At 33.7% G+C, this 27224-nt stretch overlaps 1 protein-coding gene across 2 annotated transcripts in view; it reads right to left on the reverse strand.

Annotated features, from left to right (window-relative positions):
• Positions 1–27224, reverse strand: part of SMC6 (structural maintenance of chromosomes 6) — an 81184-nt gene that overhangs the window by 20092 nt on the left and 33868 nt on the right. For both annotated transcript variants that reach the window (XM_045549068.1, XM_045549070.1), the window contains exons 9-22: positions 25842–25961; positions 25630–25728; positions 22506–22652; positions 22141–22229; positions 21803–21967; positions 20957–21135; positions 19693–19897; positions 13435–13549; positions 12071–12231; positions 8739–8874; positions 7827–7907; positions 6552–6722; positions 2385–2522; positions 1234–1379 (exon numbers count right to left, since the gene is read on the reverse strand). In XM_045549068.1, the coding sequence (XP_045405024.1) occupies positions 1234–1379; positions 2385–2522; positions 6552–6722; positions 7827–7907; positions 8739–8874; positions 12071–12231; positions 13435–13549; positions 19693–19897; positions 20957–21135; positions 21803–21967; positions 22141–22229; positions 22506–22652; positions 25630–25728; positions 25842–25961 (1952 nt within the window). The remainder of the gene's footprint in view (positions 1–1233; positions 1380–2384; positions 2523–6551; positions 6723–7826; positions 7908–8738; positions 8875–12070; positions 12232–13434; positions 13550–19692; positions 19898–20956; positions 21136–21802; positions 21968–22140; positions 22230–22505; positions 22653–25629; positions 25729–25841; positions 25962–27224) is intronic.

Consider the following 27224-nt stretch of genomic DNA (forward strand, 5'->3'; position numbering starts at 1 on the left):
ATAAAAAAACAAAGAACATAATCTGTAAATAGCTTATACAGTAGTGTACTATCTTGTTTATCTGCAAGGATGAAAAATAACATATGTCAGGTACTCACTTTGCATTTGCATACAGAAACACTGAAAGCATATTTAATAAATTAATAAAATACAAGTGATGGGAAAGAAAAGTGATGGGGATGATGAAAACAGAGAAAGTGAAACTTTTTACTGTTCTTTTACACTGTATTTTTAAAACATGTGATGTGTTAACTTTTAAAAAAAAAATCTCTTATAATTTTGATGTTTCTTCCTCAATGTTTTAAAAATAAAATTGAGATCACTCTGTTCTCAAATTTTTTTATATAGAAAGTTCTTCAGAAAGTGTAATAGCTGTAATTTTCTAATGTAATTTAATCATTCTCCAACAGCCATACATTATTTCTAATTTTTCAGTATTATAAACATCTCTGAGCATAAATTGTTTTTCTCATTTTGGATTATGTTATAGTAACAAAGTACTTGGCCAGTTGAAATTCTGGTAAAATATTTTGTCAAATATTTTGACACATACTTTCTATATGCTTTTCAGAAAGACTAAAACTAACTACCACATACTATGTTTCCTACATATTATTTACTACGGATTATTTCATTTAATCTTTATAACAGCCCTATAAGGTAACTATTACAATTATACCCATTTTATCAATGAGAAAAGTAAGGCTCTGAGAGATTAGATAATTTACCAAAGTCATGTAAGTGGTAGAACTGCAATTCAAACCAAGGCATTCTTTCTTCAGAACCTGTGCTCGAATTATTCTCCGGCTTCCATTTTTGCCAAAAATGTAAAAATATTTGTTTCACTGAAATTTCTCTGATTTGGAGCACTAGTGTTATTTTTATCCTATTCAATTTAATGCATTTGAAAAATGGATTCTAATTAATTTGATTTGCATTTCTTTGATTACTTATGAAGTTGAACATTTTGTCTGTATGAAACTTACAGATATAAAAAAGTTATTTGTGTTAAAATGACCTTCCATAATGAGTTTTGTAATAATTCAGAAGAAAAAAACTTACTCTATTGTTAACACACATATAAAAGACTAGTTTAGCTATAACTAGCTAAACTAGCTAAACTACTAAAACTTCAGTGAAATTTAAGATTTATCTATATAAAACATTTATTTTTTATGTATTTATAATATGCATGGGTAATGTAATAAAGTAGAAAAGCTACCAACCACTTACTTCATTATTTCTTCTCGATCTCCATGACTAGCATGTTCAGCCTGTATCTTTTGTCTTAAGCGATTAATTTCTTTGTCTAGAAGTGATGCAGATTTTTTTACTTCTATCCGCTCTGGGCAGATTTGTCTTGCTTGTGACATTTTCTCCTAGGAAAATAGATGTTTACTGTCTTTTTAAAACTCTTCTTTGATGTAATGATCCATTACACTATTAGTGCCAAAATATGCAAAGTAAAATTCCAAACTTATACTTAAGAAATGTATTTTAATTACATTTAGTATCAACTTATTTATCTAAGTTTTATATTGAAGATACAGTCTACAGTCATTATAAATCTTCAAGAGAAAACTACACTGCTGTATATAACTTTAATAAATTGTAAAATCTCCACAACTTCCTGGTAAACAAATTTAAAATAGCAGTTACAAAAAGTGTAGCACCCAGGCCACTGAGGTCAGACCTAGCTTTCCCTGTTCTTTAGGATGGACTCTGAACACTAATGGTATTGAAAACTCAAACAAAAAGACCCTCATGTTTGTAAAAGATTAAAAAATGCAAAGCTCTTTTACACATAGTACTTATTTTATATTCACAACATTATAAGTCTTAAACAAGAAAACAAACAAACATAAAAAGAAATGTATTAAAGAGTTTAAATCATTTTCATGAAGATATATGAAAGCAAAGTTGGAATCCAACTGTTCTAGTCACAACAAGGTTACTTTCAATTTATTCTCCTTTACAACCAGGACCACTGCTTACACCTGTCAATAAGCATGTCTAGCAGGCACTAAAATCCAGCCCAGCCCATACCCTAAATACTCAGAGGAAGGGGTACCTGTTTTTGACACAAAGTGGCTTTCTGCATGCCAAGCAGGGAATTTAAGGAGCTAAGTGTGCCAAAACAGAGAGCCATTTTCTAAATCACTCAGAAGCATGATATGAGACTGTTGCAGTCTTGCTTTTTTAAGTCCTCACATTTTGAGGGTCTCTAAGCCTCTTCGCTTGATTCACCCAAATACCTGTTACTCTATATGAAATAGAAATTCAGACAGCTTGTATGTTTTTGGAAATACCACATTAGGGAAAACACACTTTAATAATCATGACTAATGCTACAAATAAAATAATGAAAAAAAATGGTGGATAACCTCTAGTTCTTTCTCTTTCATATTCAGTTCTCGTTTCTTTTTATTTAAGGTATCCAAGTGTTCTTTTTGTTTTTCTTCATAATGCCGTTTCCCTCGTTTTTGGTTATCGACTTCAGAATCAGCAAGGTTTAATTCATCCTGTTTGAATAAAGCCAAAATAATCTATAAAGAAAAGATTGTTTAAAAAAATTTCTAGCATAGGTACAAAACTAATTAACAACTCAACAAAGAGGCTGGGATTATGTTATTCAAGCCAAGTGTGAGAATTCATATCTGTACGTGTCTGAATAGAAGTGAGGAGTTTCTAAAAATTAAGAAGTCACATTATATTCAAATTCTTACATGAAGTCTCCCTATATTATGGTACTTTCAACTTTACTTTGCTAAACAAGGTAGTTTTTGGGGAATCCACATTAGCCTGAAATGCAGTGCTAGATATTTACAGAGGTCACTTGACAAAAACCACCTGATTTTTTAAAATGTGGGTTGAGGGAGAAGGAAAGGATGCAAAGAAATTTAACAGTGATTTATGTAGTTATCATATGTGGAGGTATAACTTCACAATTTTAAGCATAAAATATAACTGTAATGAAGTTATCCCAAGATCAATTTAAAATACACAGTAGTAGAGTAGGATAAGGTAAAGACGTATATCATAATGCATAGCAGCCACTGGAAAAATAAAGCAAGAGGTACAGCTAATAAGCTAGTAGAAGAGATTAAAAAGGAATACTAAAAGTTACTTGGTAATCCCAAAGGGAGGAAATAAAGAGGAAAAATAGTTCAAAAACTGGACAATTAAAACACAAATAGGCCAGGCGCGGTGACTCACGCCTGTAATCCTAGCCCTCCGGGAGGCGGAGGCAGGTGGATCGCTCGAGGTCAGGAGTTCGAGACCAGCCTGAGTGAGACCCCGTCTCTACTAAAAATAGAAAGAAATTATCTGGCCAACTAAAAATATATATATAGAAAAATAAATAAATAAATAAATAAAAAATAAAAAACCACAAATAGCAGCTACCATTTCATGATGAAATACTGAATGCTTTCTTTTTTAAGATCAAGTATAAGGGAAGAATGTCTAGTCTCCTCGCTTCTATTCAACATTGTATTAGATGTCAACATTTACTGGAGGTCCTGGCTAGTTCAATTAAAACAAGAAAAGGAAACACACAGCAAAAAAATTAGAAATAAAGAGTAAAACTGTATTTAAAAGAGAAAGGCTGGGCGTAGTGGCTCATGCCTGTAATCCTAGCACTTTGGAATGCCAAGGTGGGAAGACTGCTTGAGCTCAGGAGTTCGAGACCAGCCTGAGCAAGAGTGAGACCCCCATCTCTACTAAAAATAGATACAATAGCTGGGTATCATGGTGTGCACCTATAGTCCCAGCTACTCAGGAGGCTGAGGCAGGAGGATCACTTGAGCCCAGGAGTTTGAGGTTGCAACGAGCTATGATCATGCCACTGTATTCTACCCAGGGTGACAGAGGAAGACTCTGTCTAAAAAAAATATAAAATAAAATAAAAGAGAAATGATTGTCTATAAATTCTAAAGGAAGACCTTAAAAAATAAGTGAGTTTAGAAATATCACTAGATACAGGTCAATACAAAATTCAGTGACACCATCAAATTGGTATTAACTGATCAACACTTAAGTGCATATATAGTAATAACATTCATCGGGTGTTGGGCAGATGGGAGGGGGAGGAGAGGATGGGTGTATACACACGTAATGGGTGCGGTGCACACTGTCTGGGGGATGGACTGTTTGAAGCTCTGACTTGGGTGGGGCAAGGGCAATATACGTAACCTAAACATTTGTACCCCTGAATATGCTAAAATAAAAAAAAAGAAAAAAAAAGAAAAACAAAAAAAATTCAGTGACATTTCTATATACTAGGAATAACTGAAAAATGAATTAAAACATTCACTATAGCATGAAAAACAGCAAACACATATCCAAAATACATAAAGAACTCTTACAACTCAAAAATAAAAGACATAACTCAATTGTTAAAAGGGCAAAGATTTGAACAGACATTTCTCCAATGAAGATAAGCAAATGACCAACAAGAATATGAAATTTTTGCTCAACAGCATTAGCCACAAGGAAAATGCAAATCAAAATTAAAATGAGATATCACTTCACACTCATTAGGATGGTTAACATTAAAAAGGTAGATAATAACAAGTGTTGGCAAAGATGTGGAGAAATTAAGACATTCCAACACTGTCGGTGAGAATATAAAACAATATGGTTGCTTTGGAAAACTGTTTCAGAGTTCCACAAAATAAAGCATAACCATGTAGCTTAGCAATTCCACTCCTACATATCTATTTTAGCAAATGACAGTACATATCCACACAAAACTACATGAACATTCACAGCTGCAGCACCCAAATGTCCATCAACTAATGAATGTATAAATAAAATGTAAATATTACTAGGCAATAAAAAGGAATGAAGTTCTGATATACATGCTACAACATGGATGAACCTTGAAACCATTATATTAACTGAAAAAAGTCAGTCACAAAAGACCACATATTGTATGAATCTACTTATGTGTAATGTCCAGAATAGGCAAATTTATACAAATGGCAAGAAAGTAGATTAGCATTTCCAGGGACTGTGGGGATGAAACAGAGAGTCACTATTTCTTTTTCAGTGAGGCAAATGTTCTAAAATTGTGGAGATGGTTGCACAACTTGGTGAATATACTAAAAACCATTGAATTACACAGTTTAAATGGGTGGATTTTATTGAACGATATATAAATCCTGTTGAGTTTTTCTATATCCTCACTGATTTTCTGTATAGTTGTTCTATAAGTTGTAGAAGGAGTGCTACCAGATTTTGCTTCTCCTATGTTACAGGGCTGATATTTGGTGCACACATACTTAAAATTGCTACATATGCTTGGTGGATTGACCCCTTTTGTCATTATATTAATATACTGTCCATCTCTGCCTCTAGTAGTTTTCTTTTTTTGAAGTGTATTCAATTTTAATATAGATATTTCTGCTTTCATTTGATTATTACTTGTAAAATACATTACTTTCCATCCTTTTACTTTCAACCTGCCTATATGGCTATATTCAAAATGAGCATCTTATAGATCAGTGGTCCCCAACCTTTTTGGCACCAGGGACTGGTTTCATGGAAGATAATTTCCATGGACCCGGGGTGTGAGGGTATGGTTTTGAAATATTTCAAGTCCATTACATTTATTATGTACTTTATTCCTATTATTTTTACATTGTAATATATAATGAAATAATTATACTACTCATCATAATGCAGAATCTAATGCTGCCGCTGATCTGAGAGGAGGCAGAGCTCACTTGGTGATGTGGGCAATGGGGAGCAGCTGTAAATACAGATGAAGTTTCCCTTGCTCTCCTACCACTCACCTCCTGCTGTGAGGACCAGTACTGATCCAAGGCCTGGGGGTTGGGGACAGCAGTTATATGTTTTAATCAGCTCTGCCCATATCTGTCTTTTGTTTACTTAGATCATTTACATTAATGTAAATTATTCATATATTAGAGCTTAAGTCTGCCATTTTATTTTTTGTTTTTTTTTCCCTTTTGTTGTTGTTAATCTGTCTTCCTTTTCCTGCCACATGGGGGTTACTTAAGCCTTTTTTTAGGATTCCACCTCGATTTATCTATAGTATTTTTGAGAGTATCTGTTTGTATAGCTTTTTTTAGTAGTTGCTGCATGTATTACATTATATACACTTAACATTACAGCCTACTGGTATCGTTATTTTACCAGTTTGAGTACTTTAATTCAAGATGGCTTTTATAGCAGCAAATCCTTTAGCTACTAAAGCAAAGATGAGAAAACTCCAATGTACAAGATGTCCCTGCTCCTGGTTCTGAAAAAGAATCACAAAATAAAGATGCAACAAAAGCTATAATCCTCTGGGGGAAACAGTGGGAAATTTGGTGATTTATTCTCCTAAAGCCATGACCAGAAATGTTTAATATTAACAGACCTAATGATAAAGGTTTGGTTTCTACCATTCTTTACATTCCATTTTTATGTGGCTATATTTGTATTTAATCAAAAATTCTCACAGGGTAACATAAAACAAATACATTATGGATATAAAACTAAAATATAAAATGCATACGTAACAGAATGCCAACAATATATACCTTAAGTGGATCTGCTAGCTCTGATAGTTGATTAATTTTCAGTTTAATTGCATCATACTTGTTTTCTGCCTCAATTTTTAGACTTTTAAGATATTCCATATGTTCCTTTTGTTGCTCCATATTTTTCTCAACCATTTTCATTTTGCTCTTATTTTCTTGAGCTTCATCTTCCTAATAATATTTAAAGAGCATATAGAGTTAATTAAAACACTTCAACTTATCAAACAGAAAAAATATACAAATAACTCTGAGAGAAAAGAAACTAGAGGCTATAGGCAAATCGATCAAATACAAATACAAAGAACACTAGAATATTTTCATACCCTTAATGATAAATTAGGAAATAGAAGACAACAGATTCAAAAATACAAAGGGATAACATTTAGCAGACAGGTTAAACAATATTTTGCTAGAGATCATAACCAAAAGGAATAACTTTTATTCTATCTACTCATTTTTTTCCCAAATATATTTAGTGGATATAAATATGTACCTTGTGCCAGACACACACCTTGTGTCTTAGATGCCAATAAAAATAAATAAGATACAGTCCATACTTTTAAGTTTAGTATATCAATAAAAGGAATTAAAGCAGAAAAATAAAAAGTGGAAAACAAGACTACTAGTAAAAAATGAGGACAAATTTTCTCATTAGAGTAAAGCTTCATCAGCATAAAACCTTTTTCTGTTTTGTGCACTATTGTATTCCTTAGCATTCAATATGCTGCCTAATACAGAGCAGACACTCAATAAATATTTATTCATTTTAACAAGACTGCACTTTATCTAATTTACTATTTACTGGAACTCAGAGAAAGCTAAGCTGAATGTCGTCATAAGCAAATGCCTCAAAAAAATATGGAGTAACAAATATGTGTAAATTAAAATGAAAAACCCTAATTTGGAAAAAAAGAAGAGACTACACTTAACTAAAAGATGGTCCTGACATCTGTGTCCATTCATACGGATACTCTAAGAGTGCCTGTGTGAAAACCACTATGCTTAGCAGTTTAGAATCACAATTAAGTTTTGATAAAGTTGTATTTCATGTGGTAGAAGACAAAATCAATTACTATTCATGTAAGTTATACACACAAAATATTAAGAAATCTGAAGGCTATATACCAGCTAGTTTCCACCTTAATATGGAGACAGCAATCACAGAGTAGCTTCAATTAAAAGGATTTTAAAAAAAAGCTGAGAGTTTTTTGCCATTAACCTAAATGATAGTTTAATTCTTTAACATTATATTTAATTTGAAAAAAAGCATTTTACCAAGGTTGCAATGTCTACAGACTGGTGTTCTTCTATGTTCTCAAGTTCCCGAATTTCAGAAATACTTTTTCTTATTTTCATCTGAAAGAAAAGTATTTTAGTAATATAAAAATAAAAAAATAAAAAAATAAAAAAATCTTGGAAAGAATGTATTAATCCACAAAGCTCTACTATGCTTTATGATATAGAAGGATACCATAATTAATGAAAGGGGTATATCAGTAGTCAATGAACGAAAGGAGGTTACGTATAATATCTGATGTCATCACCTTATTGGTAATCCATTCCCATGCAAAAAAGATGTAAGTAATCCATCTTAGCATTTAAAATGATAATACTGTTGAGTTCACAGTCTCAAGTTATGGAAACACTATTCTAATCTAGTGGTTCTCCAAATATGATCCAAGTAACCCTTGGCGGTCTCTGAGAACCTTTCAGAGGATCCATGAAGTCAAAAATATTTTCATAAAAACACTAAGATATTATTTACCATTTCTATCATTTTCTCATGAGTATATAGAAGGTTAATAACACTACATGATGTGTAATATCACAACAGATTGAATGTAAAAGCTGATATAACTAGTTAAATTTTATTAAACTAGACACTGGAGAGTTCCAAAAAAATGCCAATCTTCTCATTAAGTTCTTTTGGTTTTTCATAAAAAACATTATTTATGTCAACACAGTTTGTTATTTTTAAATGAATTAATAAATATTCTTAAATTTTTGGTTTTAATTTTTAAAAATGGAAATATTGAGAGACACAACCCATACAAATGAAAGCTCTTTGAAGAGTGTAAGGAGCATGAGGCCAAAGATTTGAGAACTACTGCTCAGCATGAATGACGGGATCTTAAAATTAACTTGGAAGTGAAGTTGGGAAAAACAAAATGATGTTTATTTTTTTACCTTTAATTCTTTATAATGTACTTGGCACCTTTTAAGAAGTTCTTCATTGCGTTTAATATCCTTTTCAAGGGCAGACAAATGTTGTTGAAGATTTAGTATCTGGGCCTTCTTATTCTCAACTTCATTTTCCAACTCGCTTGATAGAAAGGAGAGGATAAAAAAATACTTCAAATCTTTTTCTCAATATTACAAATATTTTAGACCTTAACAAAGAAAGGTTTATTTGTAACAACTTATTTGCAAAATCTTATTCAGTTAAACCAGTTCTATAATCCTACCAAGTTATTAATAACATGAAACTCTATTGTAGAAATTTCAAAAAACATCTTCTAAACTGGAATCTAGTTTTACTTATTTCATTAACAAGTACAGTTAACCTTTCAACAACATGGGTTTGAACTGTGTGGGTCTACTTATACGTAGCTTTTCTTCTACCTCTGCCACCCCTGCGACAGCAAGACCAACTCTTCCTCTTCTTCCTCAGCCTACTCAATGTGAAGACAGCAAGGATGAAGACCTTTAGGATGATCTACTTCCACTTGATGTGGAAGTAAATATAGTTTCTCTTCCTTATGATTTTTCTTGATAACATATTCTTTTCTCTAGCTTACTTTACTATAAGAATACAGTATATAACATACAAAATATGTGTTAATCAACTGTTTCTGTTATCAGTAAGGCCAACAGTAGGCTGTTAGTACTGGGGGAGTCAAAAGTTATACGTGGATTCTCGACTGCACAGAGGAGCAGCACCCCTAACCCTCATGTTGTTCAAGGGCCAACTGTATTTATGATCTGACTTCTGTTTGCCAGGCATTATGCAACAGTGGTAGTCAGAGGTAGAAACAATTAAGATGTGATTCCTAAAAAAGAAAATATCAGGAGTGTAACATTAAAATGCGAACAAGACACTATACTATATGTCCACAGTACTACAGGAAGATGAGAGTGAGTCTAAGAAAAGAGACAACTGAATTGTTTTCTCTGAAGTTTTCAATCAGCTGGACCACCTAAGAGGAGAAGACAGAAACACACAAAGGCATGGAGTGACGAAGACAGATAAAACTAATAGCTTAGTATTTATTGTTGGTGAATAAATGCTAAGAATGTGTGAGGAGTGAAGGGGAAGAAGAGGAGGACAAGAAAAAGAGATGGGGAACAAAGTAAGCAGATACCAAAGCCGTACCAAAGGGTCCCCACGCAGCAGAGTCAACTGGCTTCAGAAGTGATCTTTTCCTGCCCCACTGATCCAAGTACCTGTCTTCCAAAGTTGTGTGCTTGGTGGAAGAGAACCACCTTTGCAGTTAAAAAACTTTTCCCTGGTCTAGGGAATATTCCCTGGTGTTGGCCATATTCCACTAAGATGTATATTAGTTCATAATTTAACATCTCTGAAATCTGAAACCATTTTCCAGTCCATGGTTCAATTAGCAGAATTTTTTTTCTCTTTTACTGGTACATAAAATGATAGTATATAAAACACTTACCGTGTATAAAATAACTGTGCTACCTTGGTAGATTTCAAATTTAAAAAAGGCTCAATAAATGTTAGCTGAATGAATGATAAATTAATTATAAAAATAGGGAAAGGAAGAGAAAATTCTGATAAAAATGAGGCCAGATGCAAAAATTTAATAGGCTCCTCAAGTTTTAATATGAAATATTTATTTTATCATACATATATTAACACACAGTAATTTTGCTTAAAAAAATTTGCCAAATAAACTTTGAAAACTAGAACCTAAACCAAAAATAAAAACGAAAATGAGCAAAGACAATATTCTTATTATATATTTTTCTGAACATTTAGAACAAACTTAAGCGATCAACATACCCTGCATTAATAAAATGGCTAAATTTTACAACTTCCTTTTAATGGGTAAAACTATTTTCACATAGTGTTCCTTCTTAGTTTTTAATTAGTTTGACATGGAGAAAGAACATTTGCTACCTAATGAAAGCTTTATTAAGTCTGAGCTGAGTATGTGAGTTGTTTGTGTGAGATAAACACAACATTCCCCGACAGCCTAACTAAAATGAGTACACCCCTCATTCCCTTACCCTATGCTGGGCTTTATTTGTCTCCACAACACTGATCACTACCTGGACCTAGTATTCACTTACAAGTCTATCTCCCCCTTCTTAACTTAACCTCCATGTGTTACTTTGTTTCCTGCATCTAGATTAGTGTCTGACACATTAGGTAATCATTAAATATTTGCTGTTTGAAAGAACAAATAGAAGAATAAAATTTGAAAAACATACTTCAGAAAATTATAGGAAAATGTTACTGTATTTTGACAATTCAAAAATCTGCAGGTAATTTTTTTTAATGGACCACACAGGTAATTATTCTGAGAGCTTGCTTACCCAGCATGTGTACTTCTGTAATTGAAAACTGCATTGAGATAATAAGCAAAAGCAAGGGCCGTGACACCCAAGTTGCTGGTTATTCAACTTTTTCTATTGCTAAATAAGAAGTTTTACTAAACTTTCCTATATCCATTATGATTATTTTCCTTTATTCTGCTCTCATAATCACACAAAAATGACTAATATTATTTGAAAAGGAGAAATTTATTTCAACAAAATCTCATTTTCCCTACACGTACAAGCATTTAGAATTATTTTTTGCTCAATTTTCTTAGGTATTTCTTTTATTTAAGTTCTACATTCTTCTACTCAAGATCTTCTAAATCATTAATTCAGGTCCAACCCATCAATTCATCAACTGAATTAGTTCAGTTAGGAAATCATGATTTTTGGCACCAAAAATTCTTTTTGCATGATCTTGAAATCTCATTAAGTATACTTCTTAGTTTCATTTAATTACTCAATTTGTCTCTTCCAGCAGCTGTTTTCCTAGGAAGGTGTTCTAATTGTGTCAACTAATCTTCTTTCTACAATAGTGAAACTCAAAGTAACAGTCATAAACATAACAAGGACCTTGAGCCAGAATGTAAACCAGCCCTCTGTACCCTCCCTGGGACAAACTGGCAGAACTAAACAATGGGCACAGTGATATGGCTGATTTACATTCTGAGTTAAGCTCCTTATTTCCTTGAGGACAAGTAATGAACAATGTGTAGATCAGCCAGTTGAGGGAATAATACATTGCATTCTCAGTCTTGAACACTGTTGTCAAACTGACAATGCAAAATAACTGACAACCTAGAATTCTACATCCAGCTAAGTGAGCTTTTAAAACAAAGTACTGAGATAGATTACTCGTAGTTCTTCACTGAAATAACCACTAAAAGAGTAATAAGAAAGAATCTGAACCCTAAAGGAAGTAGTGGAAATAATATAGTGCAGCTAAACTTGACTCCAACCTTATTTCAGAATCCACATCTCTGCTTAGGAACTTAGGTCTTGTATTTTCAGATGAATAATAACGTCCTGCAAAAACTTGATCACCGTCAGCAGTAAAAGCTTCTCTACAATTCTTGGGTGGCTTTTGGGACTGCATGACTTTACGAGCTACAGAATTATTCTAAAAAAAAAACAGGAGAAAATACATTTTAAAACTATAAGAAAGCATTCCTGATGTACATAATTTCAAAATGCTACCTATCCTTATTATATTAATTCAAGTATTCTTATTTAGATATTCAAATGAAATAATTCCATAAATATAAGAATTTCATGAGCAACTTTCAAGGTTCAAAGAGTTAAAACTATTTAAAAAGTCTCTAAACAATGCTTCAAGAAACTGTACTTTATTTTTAAATTCTAGTATTGCTATCCATTTAAAATTAAAAAATATTTTAAGTACCTTTTTAGGTGAAAATATTTACTTTAGCCCAGTTCATACAGATTATTTTTTCTAAATGACTTTTGCACCCTAGAAAAGACATGAGTGAATAGCAAATTCCAATAAAAGATTAGTATACCAAATTAAGTATGGAAAGCATGGAAATATTTAAGCCCCGAAGAAAGTAAAAAGAGGATTAGGTTTAATCAAGGCCCACTCAACCTCTCTATGGCCAGATGTTTGCAACAGGGCTTTATTATTTTCTTTTAAGTATGCTTCTAAAATATGAGAGAGCCAAACCCACAATTACAATATTAACATATGTATATACACATTTGGGTTACTGAGACCGTTACTTCTTAGTTTCTATGAATTGAAAAACAGGCTACAGACTCATTTATGCTTGTCTTGATTACAAATTTGTTTTGAATCTACTTGTCCCATCTCAGCAAATTTATGTCAACAGATGAAAAAGTATGGTGATCTAACAAGTACATAAAAATACATACGCAGATGAAGAGTAAACATCGATTTATTTTACAGTGCAAAGTTATATCAGAAAGAATTTATAAAATATCAAGCAAAGTACTTCAGTTAAAAACTAGAACAATAATAATATATATATGTAAGGGCAAATAAAAAATGATTTGGCAGTCAATCAAGAAAAAATGAACAAAGTAAATTTTATAGCACCATACACCAAAAAAAATCCATTTGTGAAAGTTTTTAAAAAGAATAGCTGAAAGTTATAAAGTTCCCTGGGGCAGAAAATGCACAAACCAACCAGCTCCATATTATCCTATAGATTTTCCTGTGAGGTAAAAGTGTAATGGTGAAACACATCAATAACTCTACGATAAAAGGGGACCAGAAATTTATATAAGCATCTTCAGTTTTAAACATTTAAGGAAAACGTAAAACACAGCAAGGATCTAGTCTTACTTTGATTAGTAGCACTGTCTCTATGCTCCTCATGTCAATTAGGCTATTTGCAACAACTGCATTATCTATTTCTAAAGCTGTCAGAACTGTTGGAAACTCTGGATGATAAGCAGCTCTAGGAGACAAAAATATAGAAAGATTAACTATCAAATTTTAATTATAAATATAGACATGAAAATTTTATATATAAGTAAATTATATACACTATAAATATATATTTATATATATTTTTAATGAGTGAGGTTATAAATAAGACTATATAAAATATCTGATAACATTTAAAAATAAATTTGTAATAGGCTTATTTTATTTATTTAGCAAACATTTATATAATACTATGTGCTAAACACTGTTATAAGCATATTACAAATATTATCTCATTTAATCCTCATAACAATCATATAAGATAGATACTATTATTCTCTCCACTTTTTGTCAAATGAGGATGCTTCAGAGAGTTTAATGTGTTCCCCAACATCATAAAGCTAGTTAACTGGCCAGGCTAGGATTAAAACCAAGCAGCTCTAGAGCCCAGATTCTTAATCATTATGCCCACCTGCATGTTATAATTAATAATTACAATTTCCTTAAATCTTATACTATCATACATAAATGTAAAAGTCAAATAATTAAAATACATTTTAAATAGCTAAACAGTTCTCCCACTGATCAGACAAGAAAAACTGAAATAAAGTTTACTATCAACATAGAGGAAATAGGAGACAAAAGATATTATTACGAACTGTAATTTGGGCTCCTTAAATGACATTCAATCTTTCAACTAAAATTTAAACATCTGAGCTACTAACAGCACTGAGGAATGGACATACTAAGAATAGTAGCTACAGGAGCAATGAAAGGCTAACGGGAAGATGTCGGTAGTATTCTTAGTGCTTTCTTAGTCTTAGAATTCTAAAATAAAGTTTTCTTAGTCCTAGAATTCCAAAATAAAGTATCTTTGCATATAGGTTTTATACCTATTCATCTATTAATTCAGCAAACATGTATTTACTGAGCACCTACTAGACAGCAGGTGCAGTTCAGAGAGTGGTACACAAAACAGACTACATCCTTTTCCCCATGGAGCTTACATTTTATTTAAGAGAAAAAGAGAAAAAAGTAAAAGAAAGAATACAAAAGTAGCACCTACTGCTTTTATATACAAAAAAGGTCAGGAAAAGCCTTATTTAGCTGACACTGGATAGACATCTCAGATAATGGGATAGTCACGTAAGTATCCTGAAGAAGAGCATTTCAGACACAGGAAATAGCAATCACAAAGGCCCTGAGAGGGACGTCACAGAAGCAAGGAGGCCAGAGTGCTGTGGTGGACTAAGCAGGGCAGGGCGCAGGCCTAGAGGTCACAGTCAGGCCTACAATAAAAGAGAGAGATGGGAAAGCTTAGGGCACTCTGAGCAGAGGAATGACACGATCTGACTACACTGGCTGCTGTACTTAGACTGTGGTGGCAGGGAACCAGAAGCAGAGAGGTCAGCCTGTGCAATACTCCGGTGAAACATGATGATGTCTTGAACCAGTGTGGTTGCCACACAAGTGGTCAGATCCTGGATATATTTTTAAAGTACAGTTGATAGGACGTGGGGTAGCAGAGAGGCATCAAGGATGACTGGAGGACTTGGATGACTATGGTGTTTGGCTTGAGCAACTGAGAAATGAAGATGGAGAAAATGACAGAAGGAGAAGATTTAGGGGTGGAAATCAGGAGTTTGGCTTTTACACATTAAGTTTGAAATGCCTATTGGATATCGAAGTGGAAAATACATATCAATTTCGTGCTTTAGAGCAAACTATATATCTAGGATAGAATTCAAGTGGAAGTGAAAATAAGTATAGGAAAGAATAGGGCATGTGTACTCTAGAAATGTCAAGCAGTCCATGAAACAAAGCAGGGAATGAGGATAAAGAAAGGGAGTAGGAGGATGTGGCAGAAGATTCTGGTGAAATGTAGGCTCTGGCCAGTCCACTGAGAGCACAGGTTTCTATGCTAGGAAGGAGTAAATATTTTTGAGCATGCACATGTCATCATTAGATGGAGTTGCTATTACTAGTTTGCTCTGAAGCACCAAGTCACAACCACCCCTTCCTTTTGCTATTCTTCCCTGGGACTGATTTCATACTGGCTTATGTTACAATTAATGGTATGTTAAGAGATGCTATAAAACCAGTCTAGGAGAATCAAAAGTAGAAAAGAATATTAGCAATGAGATGTCAGTGACAAGATACAAGGAGAGGATAATATGAAATCAGTTTGCCAAACAATGTTAAGCAGAAAGCCTAACAGAACAGAAGGAAAGGAAAAACTGCTCATAAAATCTAGGCAAGCATAATAGGCCTCACTGGTAAGAGGAGTTACAGAACAAAATGATTTTATGATCCTAATTAAGCTTAAAAGAAATCATTGAATATAAACATGGGATTTCTAAAGCTAAGTAAAAGGAAACATACCACAAATTAAAATATGGAAAAAATATGCTTAAAATTTGGTGCATTTTTAATGTCTCCAAACATAAGAATACATAAAGTGAGAAGGGATAACAACCCAAGAACAGAGTTGTGGAGAGTACCATAGTCAAAGGAGTAGATAAAGAAAAGCCCACAAAACGGGTTGAGAAACATCTGAAGGGTAGGAGAACCAAGAAATTGGTGTCATAGTAACAAAGGGAGTACAAAGTTTTAAGGAAGTCAAGCAAAGTGTATTTAATAGTCTCTAAGGTCTACTAGAAGATAAATACATACATACAATATACACATATACCCATTGGATTGGCAACAAGTAAATAAATGGAGAATATAATGAGCATTTCAGGGACCAGAGAGAGTAGTGGGTCAAGGAGTGAATGCACAGTTACCCCAGGAGGAGTTTGTTTTTAAGACAAGAGAGGCAATCAGTGATCTAGTATGTATAAAGGGGAGAGAAGTCAATGGAATAGGAAAGTGTAAGGCTCAGGAGAGGGTTGAAATAATTTTAAAAAATGGTTTATGAGTCAGGTAAGAAAGTAAATATGCAATTCAGGGCACAAGTAGAGTAGCTTTAGAAGAATATTTCTTCTACTGAGATGGGGCAAGAAGTGCAAATGCAAACACAGTTCTGGGTGGGTCACAAGATGAGTAGTTCAGTCGCTTCTACTTCCACTGTAAAGAGACAAGGCCAGGAGGAGAAGAAACTATATTTCCTGAATACCTCTCTGGGAGCTAGGCACTTTCCTAGGTACCTGTGCTGAGGTTATCTAAAGTAAGCCTAAATGAATAAAACGAGTCCTACATATCTGATACATTCTAATATTCTAATAATATTTCATCGTTCTTTTCTACATTAAGATATCCAATTTTAAATTGTAGCATTAGAACCATAATTTATATTGACAAAAGTTCTTCACATTCACAGAATAAATCATCCCTTCAAAATGTTGATAAGGCAGCGAAAGTAAATGGAATATTAAACACTTCCCAGACTCTTGTCAACACACAAAAGAATTAGAATCTAACTTCTACCACTACTCCAACAATGTGTGCTTCAGCAAACTACTTTTGAAGCCAAAATATGGATTTTGTCATCACCTAGACCTGTTCCTTCAATTCTCAATTCTCTTACCACAACCCCCTCTCCTTACAGGCTTTTCATGCCTGTTAAACCTGCTCTCTAACTTCATTAAGGTGGATCTATAATGAAGGCTCCCAGGGCTCATCTTTGGACTACTCTCTCAACAGCACACTGAACTGCTTCCCTCTTCTCCTTCTGTAATATCCACCCACTCTAAAAAATTCTGATAGAGTATTAATCCAACAATACATACTCTCCACTCATATCTATAAGTAAACAAACATTATTAGTGAAAAATCCTGCAGGCATCATAGGTTTTTGTGTCTAAAGTGGACTTTGAATCAGCTTCTTCTCTCATTCTCCTTGCCAGCTACAATAAACCCTTAAATAGGATAACTCCCAAACTTCCTCCCCAACTCCCAAAGGCCCTGTTCTTGGCACATAAACTCACCTACTTCCAAGAAAACTGACATTATACTGCACAAACCTAGCTTACCTTCGTACCCCTTCATAGGATACTACTGTGTGCCACGTGTGTTAGTTCCACTGTTAAGTGACTGAAAACACACGTGCCAGCAAGGCAGTGCTAGGCATTCTCCCCCTTCATGGGAGTCCTTGTGGGAGTTCCCAGAACAGGCCATCCAGCTGTCTAGGGCTGCACTTTCTGGTCTTAAAATGACAGTTCAGGTTCAAGGAGGATATTCCTCACAGAAGCCAGTATCTTGCATAACGATTTCACAGGAATGGTTTCTGAGCTCTCCACAGGGCAAATGCCCATTTACAAGAGTTACCATAATGGCATCCCACCGTCAGGGGTCATTTTTACCATAAGCAATGTTGTCTGGTAGCAAAATTGAAATTTCACTTTTATCAGGTTTTTGAAACCTGGAATCAGAGCTAGATTACCCCTAATTCTCCAATACTTATCTCTGGCCTAAAAGCTCAACATCAACAATTCTAAAATAGGACTTACATACTTTTGATTAATCCATTTTTTTAAAATTATAATTCTAAATTAATTGATGGCATATCCTTCAGCTAATTACTACAGACAGAAACCTAGGAGTCATCCTGATTCTCCCTTCCCTTACACTCAATTAACAAGTTTTATTGATTTTTTTCTTAAATGTCTGTCAATTTGTTCCTTCCTATCAAAATTGCAAATACCATTTTTTGCAAAATAACTTACAATGTCACGCTTCCATAGGTTTTGCACACAGAATTCTATTTATCTAGAAGGCAATTAACCTTTTCTGTCACTTGACAAACTCATCAGTTAAAAGATTAATCATTTATCTTCTCTTCTCTGAATTCTTCCCTGAGCTACCTACTAAAATATGAATTAATTACTGTCATTTGAACTACATCTGCATCTTGTGATTCAATTTAATCTATGCCCACAAAGAATATATGAGGCAATTATTGTTTGAACACAAATTTACTCAAATACAAGGGACACAGCATTAGACTTAATTTAAAAAAAAAAAAAAAAAGCAAAAATATGGTGGGCACAGTGGCTCACACCTATAATCCTAGCACTCTGGGAGGCTGAGGTGGGAGGACTACTTGAGTTCAGGAGTTTAAGACCCTGTCTCTACAAAATACTAGCCAGTTGTGGTGGTACATGCCTGTACTTCCAGCCCCTTGGGAGGTTGAGGCAGGAGGATCACTTGAGACCAGGAGTTTGAGGTTGCAGTGAGCTATGATGATGCTACTGCACCTACTCAGGTGACAGAGCAAGACTCTGTCTCAAAAAAAAAAAAAAAAAAAAAAACAAAAAAAAGCAAAAATAGCTTTATTATACATTAAAAAAAGTAGAGATGGGAGAGAAAAAAATTTTTAAATGCAATTTGGGGATAGACACATACATCAGTTTTTTTTTTTTTTTTTTTTTTTTTTTGAGACAGAGTGTCGCTTTTGTTGCCCGGGCTGGGCTAGAGTGAGTGCTGTGGCGTCAGCCTAGCTCACAGCAACCTCAAACTCCTGGGCTTAAGCGATCCTACTGCCTCAGCCTCCCGAGAAGCTGGGACTACAGACATGCACCACCATGCCCGGCTAATTTTTTCTATATATATTTTAGTTGGCCAGATAATTTCTTTCTATTTTTAGTAAAGACGGGGTCTCACTCTTGCTCAGGCTGGTCTCGAACTCCTGACCTCGAGCAATCCACCTGCCTGGGCCTCCCAGAGTGCTAGGATTACAGGCGTGAGCCACCGCGCCTGGCCACATATATCTATTTTTAAAGTAAAGAGATTAATCAGCAGTTAACGATGAGACCAGCTTGGGTATTGAGTTCTTAAAAAGACTTGTTAGGGTCATCAAATAAAATAATTACAGATCTTTATAGAGTCTATGAAACTGTGAGTAATGAGTGCCACTGTTCTTCCTCAGGACCTTCCTGTTAATTTGGTTAGGTCTGCATCATTTCCCCCATTGGTATAATTTCTATGCCATACTACATCTGTTTCCCCATACTGTCTTCCACATGTCACGACCTCAAGGGCAGCGGATATCTCTTAGCTATCTTTGTTTCTCCAATGCCTAGAACCAATGCCTAGACAGAAATTAAAGTGGGTTGATAAAATTTTACAAATCAGTAGTAAAGATATGATTAAAATTAAAACTCTTTTAACTCTTTCTAATCTTGCACATGATTAAGCAAAACTAGAAACAGTATTTAACTACTGATGCTTTACCTGTGTCTTACATCATACATCTCATTCCGAAATTCAGAAACTATGATCTGTGGCCGTGAGGTCCCAGGTAAATAAAACCGTTTCATCAGTGCCTGAAGGACTCTTTCATCAGAATGATTATGGCAACAATAGGCTTGTAGAAGTCCTTTCAAACAAGATTCAATAGCCAAAGCAAGCTCAGGGTCCCGAAGATGAATGCAAGCTCCTAAAAGTTGGAAAAAAATTATAGAAGTATAAATAGAAGTATAAATACTTATTTTGAAATAGTAATGTAACTATCTTTTTATTATATTTCATAAATGACTTACAATATTTTCATGTAAAGTAGTTTAAATGATATTACAGATCTTATTTTAACAGAGTAGGAAATCCCCATATACCCGTTGGCTACGCTAAAGAGAAAATCCACAAAATCCTGTGAAAAAAATTATCCCACTCTAATGTAAATCAACAGTGGCTTTTTTATCTAAGTTTATATTATTCCAGCCTCTCAATGGTGTTTTAAAAATCAAGTCAAAAGATTTACAGATTCTTTGTTATTTTCTGTAAAACTGGCTAATATTGAGATTTTAGATGTAGGGATGGGGAAAAAAGCCCCATTTATTGAAATAGATCCTGTTGTAAAGGTGCATATCATTTAAATAAAGAGCCATCACTGCAATACTTAAATGTTATACTTTACTAACAAGATATATTTATATCATAGCATCATTTTCACCTAACGATGTACAGAATTAGAGATAATTTCCAAGGAGAAACTAATAATATCTTTTAAAATACCAGAAATATATGGGAATAATTAAATAACCATAGATTTTAAAGCTGGAAGAGAACTTAGAAATCGTGTTGTCTGACCTAAACAGAAACTAAGAAAGTCATTTTACAGAGCTTACAAAAATTCCAGAGTGTTCTTTTGACTATATCTTGATGATACTAGATTTTCTGATTAATCAATCATATTGAAGTTAGTTCATTCATTCACTCAGAAGAAAAATAAGAACCAGATTATTCAACTCTATAATTACTTTTCCTTTTCCTAAGTTCTCTTTCTTTTAGCTATTTTATGCTTTAAAAATACAAAATAAAAGCTACGAAATTTAACATGATTTTATCACTTTATTTTTTAAAATACATACAATTAAAATTCACATATAACTATATAGGTCTTTGATAATAGAGTTTAAAACTAGATTCAATAGATCCCTTTCTGAAAATAAACTTATTTCTAATGTTTATTATACCCTCACTAAATCACGACAAATACCTAAAGGGCCTACAGGTTTATAGGTAAAATGTCCTCGTCTATAAGCCTCATCTATTGCTTCAAGAAGAGCTGGAACATGAGGGCCAAATCTTTTTAGTCGATCGGTTTTACTATCTTTCAATTCTTTCAGTTGCCTCTGATTATAGTTCAATGTATCCTTCACATCTAATTCTTCCCTCCTGAAAAACAAAAGTAAATAAACAGGACAGATATGTGATACAGTTACATAGAAATACTCAGCTTTTGCCCAAAATATCAGCAATAACCCAGCTACCCTAAAAACTAAAGCAGAATTCTTTATTTGAAAATAATTGTGTTACCAGAGAAAAACAGTCAGAAGTCCTCAAAACTTGGCGTGAAAAAAGTGACACAACAGTTACGGACTAGGAATCCTGGAAATTGTTCAACTCAACAAGTGTAAGAAAAGTCTTTTAAAAAGTGATTTTAACACACTGAGTGCCACATTAGAAAAAGAAATTTTTTCCTTGGGGCCATGATGTTTTATTAAAATAGAATAAAAACTTCAAAAACAAAATAATACTTTCTAATTTAATGAAAAACTTTTGTTATATTTTTTTTTTTTTCTGTGCATGAATTATATGCAACTTGAAAAATAGTTCTCGCGGCTCCCAAGGTGAAGAGACGTGTGAGTTACATTATGTTTTACAAGGCCCTGGGCTCAAAACTTGTGTGAGTTAAATAGAACTCTCATGGCAGTTAATGTGTTAAAAGATCCCTTTTTATGCAGAGAAAACAACAACAAAAATTCTCTCTTCATATAAAGAGCAAAACTATATGATGTTCAACTAATTGAAAAAAAATCACTCTAAGGTTGTTGCAACTTACTTAATTCTGGTATATTCTTCTTTGTCCTTTTCTATGGCTTGCTGAAACTGTTCAATCTCTTGATTAACTGAATTTTCTTGATCTTGTAAGGCTTTTACTCGCTCTTTTAACCACGATATTTTTTTTTGCCTTTCCAACCGCTCAGGTTCCAAAGATTGATCAGTACTAACAGTAAATAATACAAAGTGAAAAGTGTTAAATGAAAAACCTAACATTTAAAAAACACAAACCAATGTAATAAAATTCCATTAATAATAATACAGAAAATACTCTATTACACCTAGATTACTTTATTATACAATGAAGTAATCATGAAAACTGCAAAGTAACTATTTTACCTTTTTTTAAGTTCTTCAATTCTTTTGCAAAGCTGCTCATCATCTTTCTTTAATGCTTTATATTCATTTAGGGAACGGTTATACAAAACCTAACAAAAAATTAGACATGCTTTAGTAAAATGAAAACATAAATATCCCAGTCAAGTCCAATTTTGCCAAATCTTCAAATCAGAGGCTGAATATGCACAGGAATATATTTTTAAAAATAAAATATATAAATGGCCATTTGAAACCATTACATTTTTTTAAAGTCTGAAAGCAACAGAGATTTTAACACAGGTATAGAACATTTACTTTTAAAACTGATGAATAGTCTTTATATGCTATAGAGCTTTTAATATTCCAGATTAGAAAATTCCTCTCACCTCAGCTTCATTATAGGCCCTTTTCTTAGCAGTGACATCTGCTTTCAATGCCATACATTCTGGTGCTCGTGCATTTGTCTCTTGACTAATCTTTTCTAGTTTGTCTTGAATATCCTTGTACTTTTGTTCTGCTTCCTTAAGTCTGACCTTTAAGAAAATGACAGTATTGGAGTATATTTTATTTTTCTTTAATAAAGAGAGAAAAGTTAAAAATAATTACATACAGTTCATATCCCAAGAATAAATTTAATTTCATTCAAGACATTAGGTAAACAAACATAATCATATAAAATACTAAAATATAATTTAATTTTAACTCACATTTAGTTATTCAACAAATCTGCTACCCTCTGGGAATACAAAGACACAATAACAATTGTCCTTAATACAATTAAAAGGAGAGTGACACAATTTAGCAGAGAAATAATACAAACTAATGATACAGTTTGTATATAATAATGCTTACATAGGGTATATCTATTTATAATTGTGGTAGCACAGAGAAAGAAACCATAGGTCTGCTAGAAAAAGTCAAGAATACCTTCAAAAGAAAGTAACATTTAGGCTGAGAGTTGAAAGATCAACCAAAGTATATACCAGGAGATAATTTAGGGAAGGGTATTAGAGACAGATGGAAGAGCATGTGCAAAGGTATTAATAGCTACTTTAGACATTAACAATTTTGCTGGACTTAAGAGAATAATGCTGGAAAATGAGATGAAGGGATAGAAGGGCCCTGAATTCCATAATGAATGGCTTACAACTTAATCCTCTAGACAAAGGGAGACAAAATATGACCAAATCTGCATGTTAGATCACTCAGGAAGTACTTGGAAGACAAGATAGATGGAAAAATTAAAGGAAAAGATTTCAGTAAGAAGTTAATATAATATTATGGAGCAAAAATAATTAGGGACCAAAATGAGGACATTAGCAGTAGGGATGGATTAGAAGGGACAAATATAAAAACTATTTAGATCAGCGGTCAGCAAATTTTTTCTATAAAGAGCTAGACAACGTATGGCTTTGTGCTCCATGTGGTCTCTGTCATAGCCATTTGAGTCTGCCATTGTAACATGAAAGCAACGAAGACAATATATAAAAAAATAAATTTTTCATAAAAATTAAAGTTGGATCCAGGTGTTATATAAACTAAACATAATTCATATATTTGCAGTTTTGAATTAGGTTAACACAAGTTTAAAGTCTGCTTTAGATACTATTTCTTCAGAAACCTTCCATTTAACAGTCATTCTACCAGCAATAATCAAGCACATGCTATGTGAAAGCCTTCATGTAAGACATGGTGAGAAGAACGTAAATATAAAATAAGATCATACTTACTTTTCAGAAATTTGCCATTTACTACAGAGTGCCCAAATGTGTAAGTGCAGAAAAAGGACTATAGAACTAAATATTGCCTAGGCTTATGATCCTCCTTTTTCCATTTGAAAAAGAGGTAAGCATATATTACTTAGACTGGATTCTATTTTAGACTGGGAAATGTCTAAGGAGGAATGTATTTAAGCCCTTTCCCAATAACAAGCTGAGAAATGAGGCTGAGAAGAGAAAAATATTTGGCAAAAATTTCTGAATATTCTCTCAGAAATAAAAATTTGAGGTGAGAGCTGGGAAGGATTGAATTTCCATTTACTACCTGAAGAGGGAGTAAGAAACTCAGCTCAGAGATCACTAAGTAAATGTACTACATCTTCACCATTTGATTATTTTTACATACTCACCTATTACCTTTGATAAATTAATGTCATAGCCCTTAAAAGGAGAAAGGAAAAGCTATTTAATTTGGAGGCAGACAGGAAAAAACAAGCTAGGGAAGATTACATCCTATATCACAGTCAAGCTTGGAGGCCAGAAAGAAATTCCTAAGCGAAGTAGAACAAAATACTAAGAGGTAAGCTACACTGAAACAGAGTACATTTGGGGGTGGGAGAGTAAAGAAAGAGCTAGGAGTTCTACTTCTGGCATGACAGCATGAGAATCTCCACCCTGATAGTTGCTCAACCTTGTGAATACACTAAAACCCACTGAATTGTACACTTTAAATGGGTTAATTATATGGTATATGAATTATATCTTAATAAAACTGTTTAAAAAAGAAAGGCTAGTATAAAGAGTGGATCTACTGACCAGTAAAAAAATTCACGTGGAAACCCCCAACACAACTGTACCTGTAGGCCCATGTGGAAGACTTTTGCAACTTCCTTAAATTTTAGATAAACATAGTAGTTTCTACCTGTGCTGTTAGATGTCAGATTGAAATTAACCTTAACAGACCTAACAAATTTATCCTACATGTATTCCACCTATATGAAATCCTCTGACAGGCCATCTTTGTTCTGGACCCTAAAACTCAGCTCCCTACAAGTTCCATTAGCAATCTCTGGGCATTGTTTTCAGTTCTGAATTCTTATATTTCCTAATATTTAGCTTTAATGCTATTCCAATTGACTATTATCCTAGCACCCCTTTATTTCCCAGGTCTTTTTGTGTTTCAGCTCCTTAATGAATCCAGGAGTAAAAGCTTAACATTACAGTATCTCTAGTCAGTAACAAAGTCCCGTTGTCCACATTCCTGAGAGTTCTACAGCCCTAGCATCAGACAAGCTTATCACAGCCAAACACAGTAGCCTTTTGAAAAGACAGCTGCTGGCCAGATGCCTATAATCCTAGCACTTTGGGAGGCCAAGATGGGAAGATTGCTTGAGGTTAGGAGTTTGAGACCAACCAGAACAAGAACGAGACCCCATCTCTACTAAAAATAGAAAAATTAGCCAGGCACAGTGGCAAGCACCTGTAGTCCCAGCTACTCTGGAGGCTGAGGCAGGAGGATTGCTCGAGCCCAGGAGTTTGCGGTTACAGTGAGCTATGATGCCACTGCACTCTAGCCTGGGTGACAGGGCGAGACTCTGTCTCACAAAAAAAAAAAAAAAAAAAAAAGAGAGTTGCCAAACAGGCCTTGGAAAAACTCTGCTTCACCTAATAATAAATTCAAATATAGACATAGATACAGGTTGAAACTGTCACTTTTGTGGGTTCATTAATAGACTAATATCAGCAATTTCATACGATTCAACCTACTAAATCTTTAAAAAACTATAATTACCTGCTGGTCTTCCATTTTCCTGTCAAGTCTAGCAGCACGCTCTTCTCCAATTTCGATATTATCTCTGATAGCATTCAATTGTTTTTCAATTTCATTGACCTGAAGAAGAAATCATATAGCAAATCACTGATAAGATGAACAATAACCAAATATATTCAAAGATATTCTATATATCACAAATATATGTGAACAAGTAATTAAGTGAAAATTACCACTGCCCAAGCCATTTCATGTTTCAAGTACTCTAAATTAGTCTTCATTGTACTTAAACCAGCAATACTTTGAAAACGTTCCTCTTTCTCCAAACACTGGCGCTTTAGTTCAGTAAGCCGCTTAAAAAAGAAAAAAAGAAAGGATATATTTCTTATTGACATTAAAAAGACATTTTGCAAATGTGTTTCTTCTGAAAACAATGCCTAAACAAGTACTACATAAAGATTTCTTAGGCTATGACTTCTTTAAAGTGGAAATAAAAATATTTTTGGTTCTTTGGTATACTTTTAATAGGTACAATAATTTTGCTAATTTCTACACTACAAAAATGTTGGCCATTTCATCAGATGAAGAAAAGCAAAGGAATTAAGGGTTCAAGACCATACAAGTATAGTTAAATGCCAAAACTCACTTTCCTGTTTTCCCTTTATTCCATATCTGATAAACACACTGGTCTGCTCTTCCAAAGTATAATAAGTATATATTCCAAAGAAAATGAAGGATCACAAGGAATATATTTCTAAAATTCAAACGAGTTATAATTTTTCTAAGTTCTCTTTTAATAATTAATAAATAAAATCACCAAATATTAAGTATTATGACATAGAACAGCTTCTGACGTGGCTTTTAGACATCATATTCTGTATACTTAGGTAGACAGCCTGTCCTCTTCATTCATGCTTATCATATTTAACTAGGGCCTTAACACTACGGATCTTACTTCGTTTCCCTATCCAATTCACTTTCCCATTCTTCAGGATTATTTCAACCCAATACCACTCTCCAAACCTCATACACACACTGCGACCTTATTCCCTTGTTCATTTTCTATCTCCACCTTCAGAGAATTTAGAAGCCATCAGAAAGAAACTCCCTCCAACCTCCAACAACCTTATCTACAAATCTAAAGCAGTCATCTCTTCCTTTTGTAACAAAAGAGAGGTGGCCTCATAATATTTAAGACTAGTCCCCATCCCCTACCTATATCTTGGACCCCACCTTTTTCCTTCTCAAAGATGTAAAGCCACTGATTTTCCATCCCATCTTTTTATCTTTGTTTCCACTTCACCCTCTTAAGTCTTTTCCATTACCATGTTTGTCTCTACTTGCTTATCATTCTAACTTTCAAACAAAACCACTACTACCCATCCCTTGGCACCCACTCCTCCTCTAAAACTTTTCCTCCTCATCCAAGTTTCATGAACATTATCTTTATATTTTCCATTTCCTCACAGTTTTCAGTCCCACAAATTTGGCTTCTGTTTTCACCCATTTTGCCATAGTCATCTATGATTATGTCACTAAATACAATGAGTTTTGTCAATTCTTACAGTGCTTGACCACACAGTACATCTCATAGTCCTGACTTGTTCCTTCTCAAA

Source organism: Lemur catta, chromosome 4 (assembly GCF_020740605.2).
Source record: "Lemur catta isolate mLemCat1 chromosome 4, mLemCat1.pri, whole genome shotgun sequence".
NCBI lineage: Eukaryota > Metazoa > Chordata > Mammalia > Primates > Lemuridae > Lemur > Lemur catta.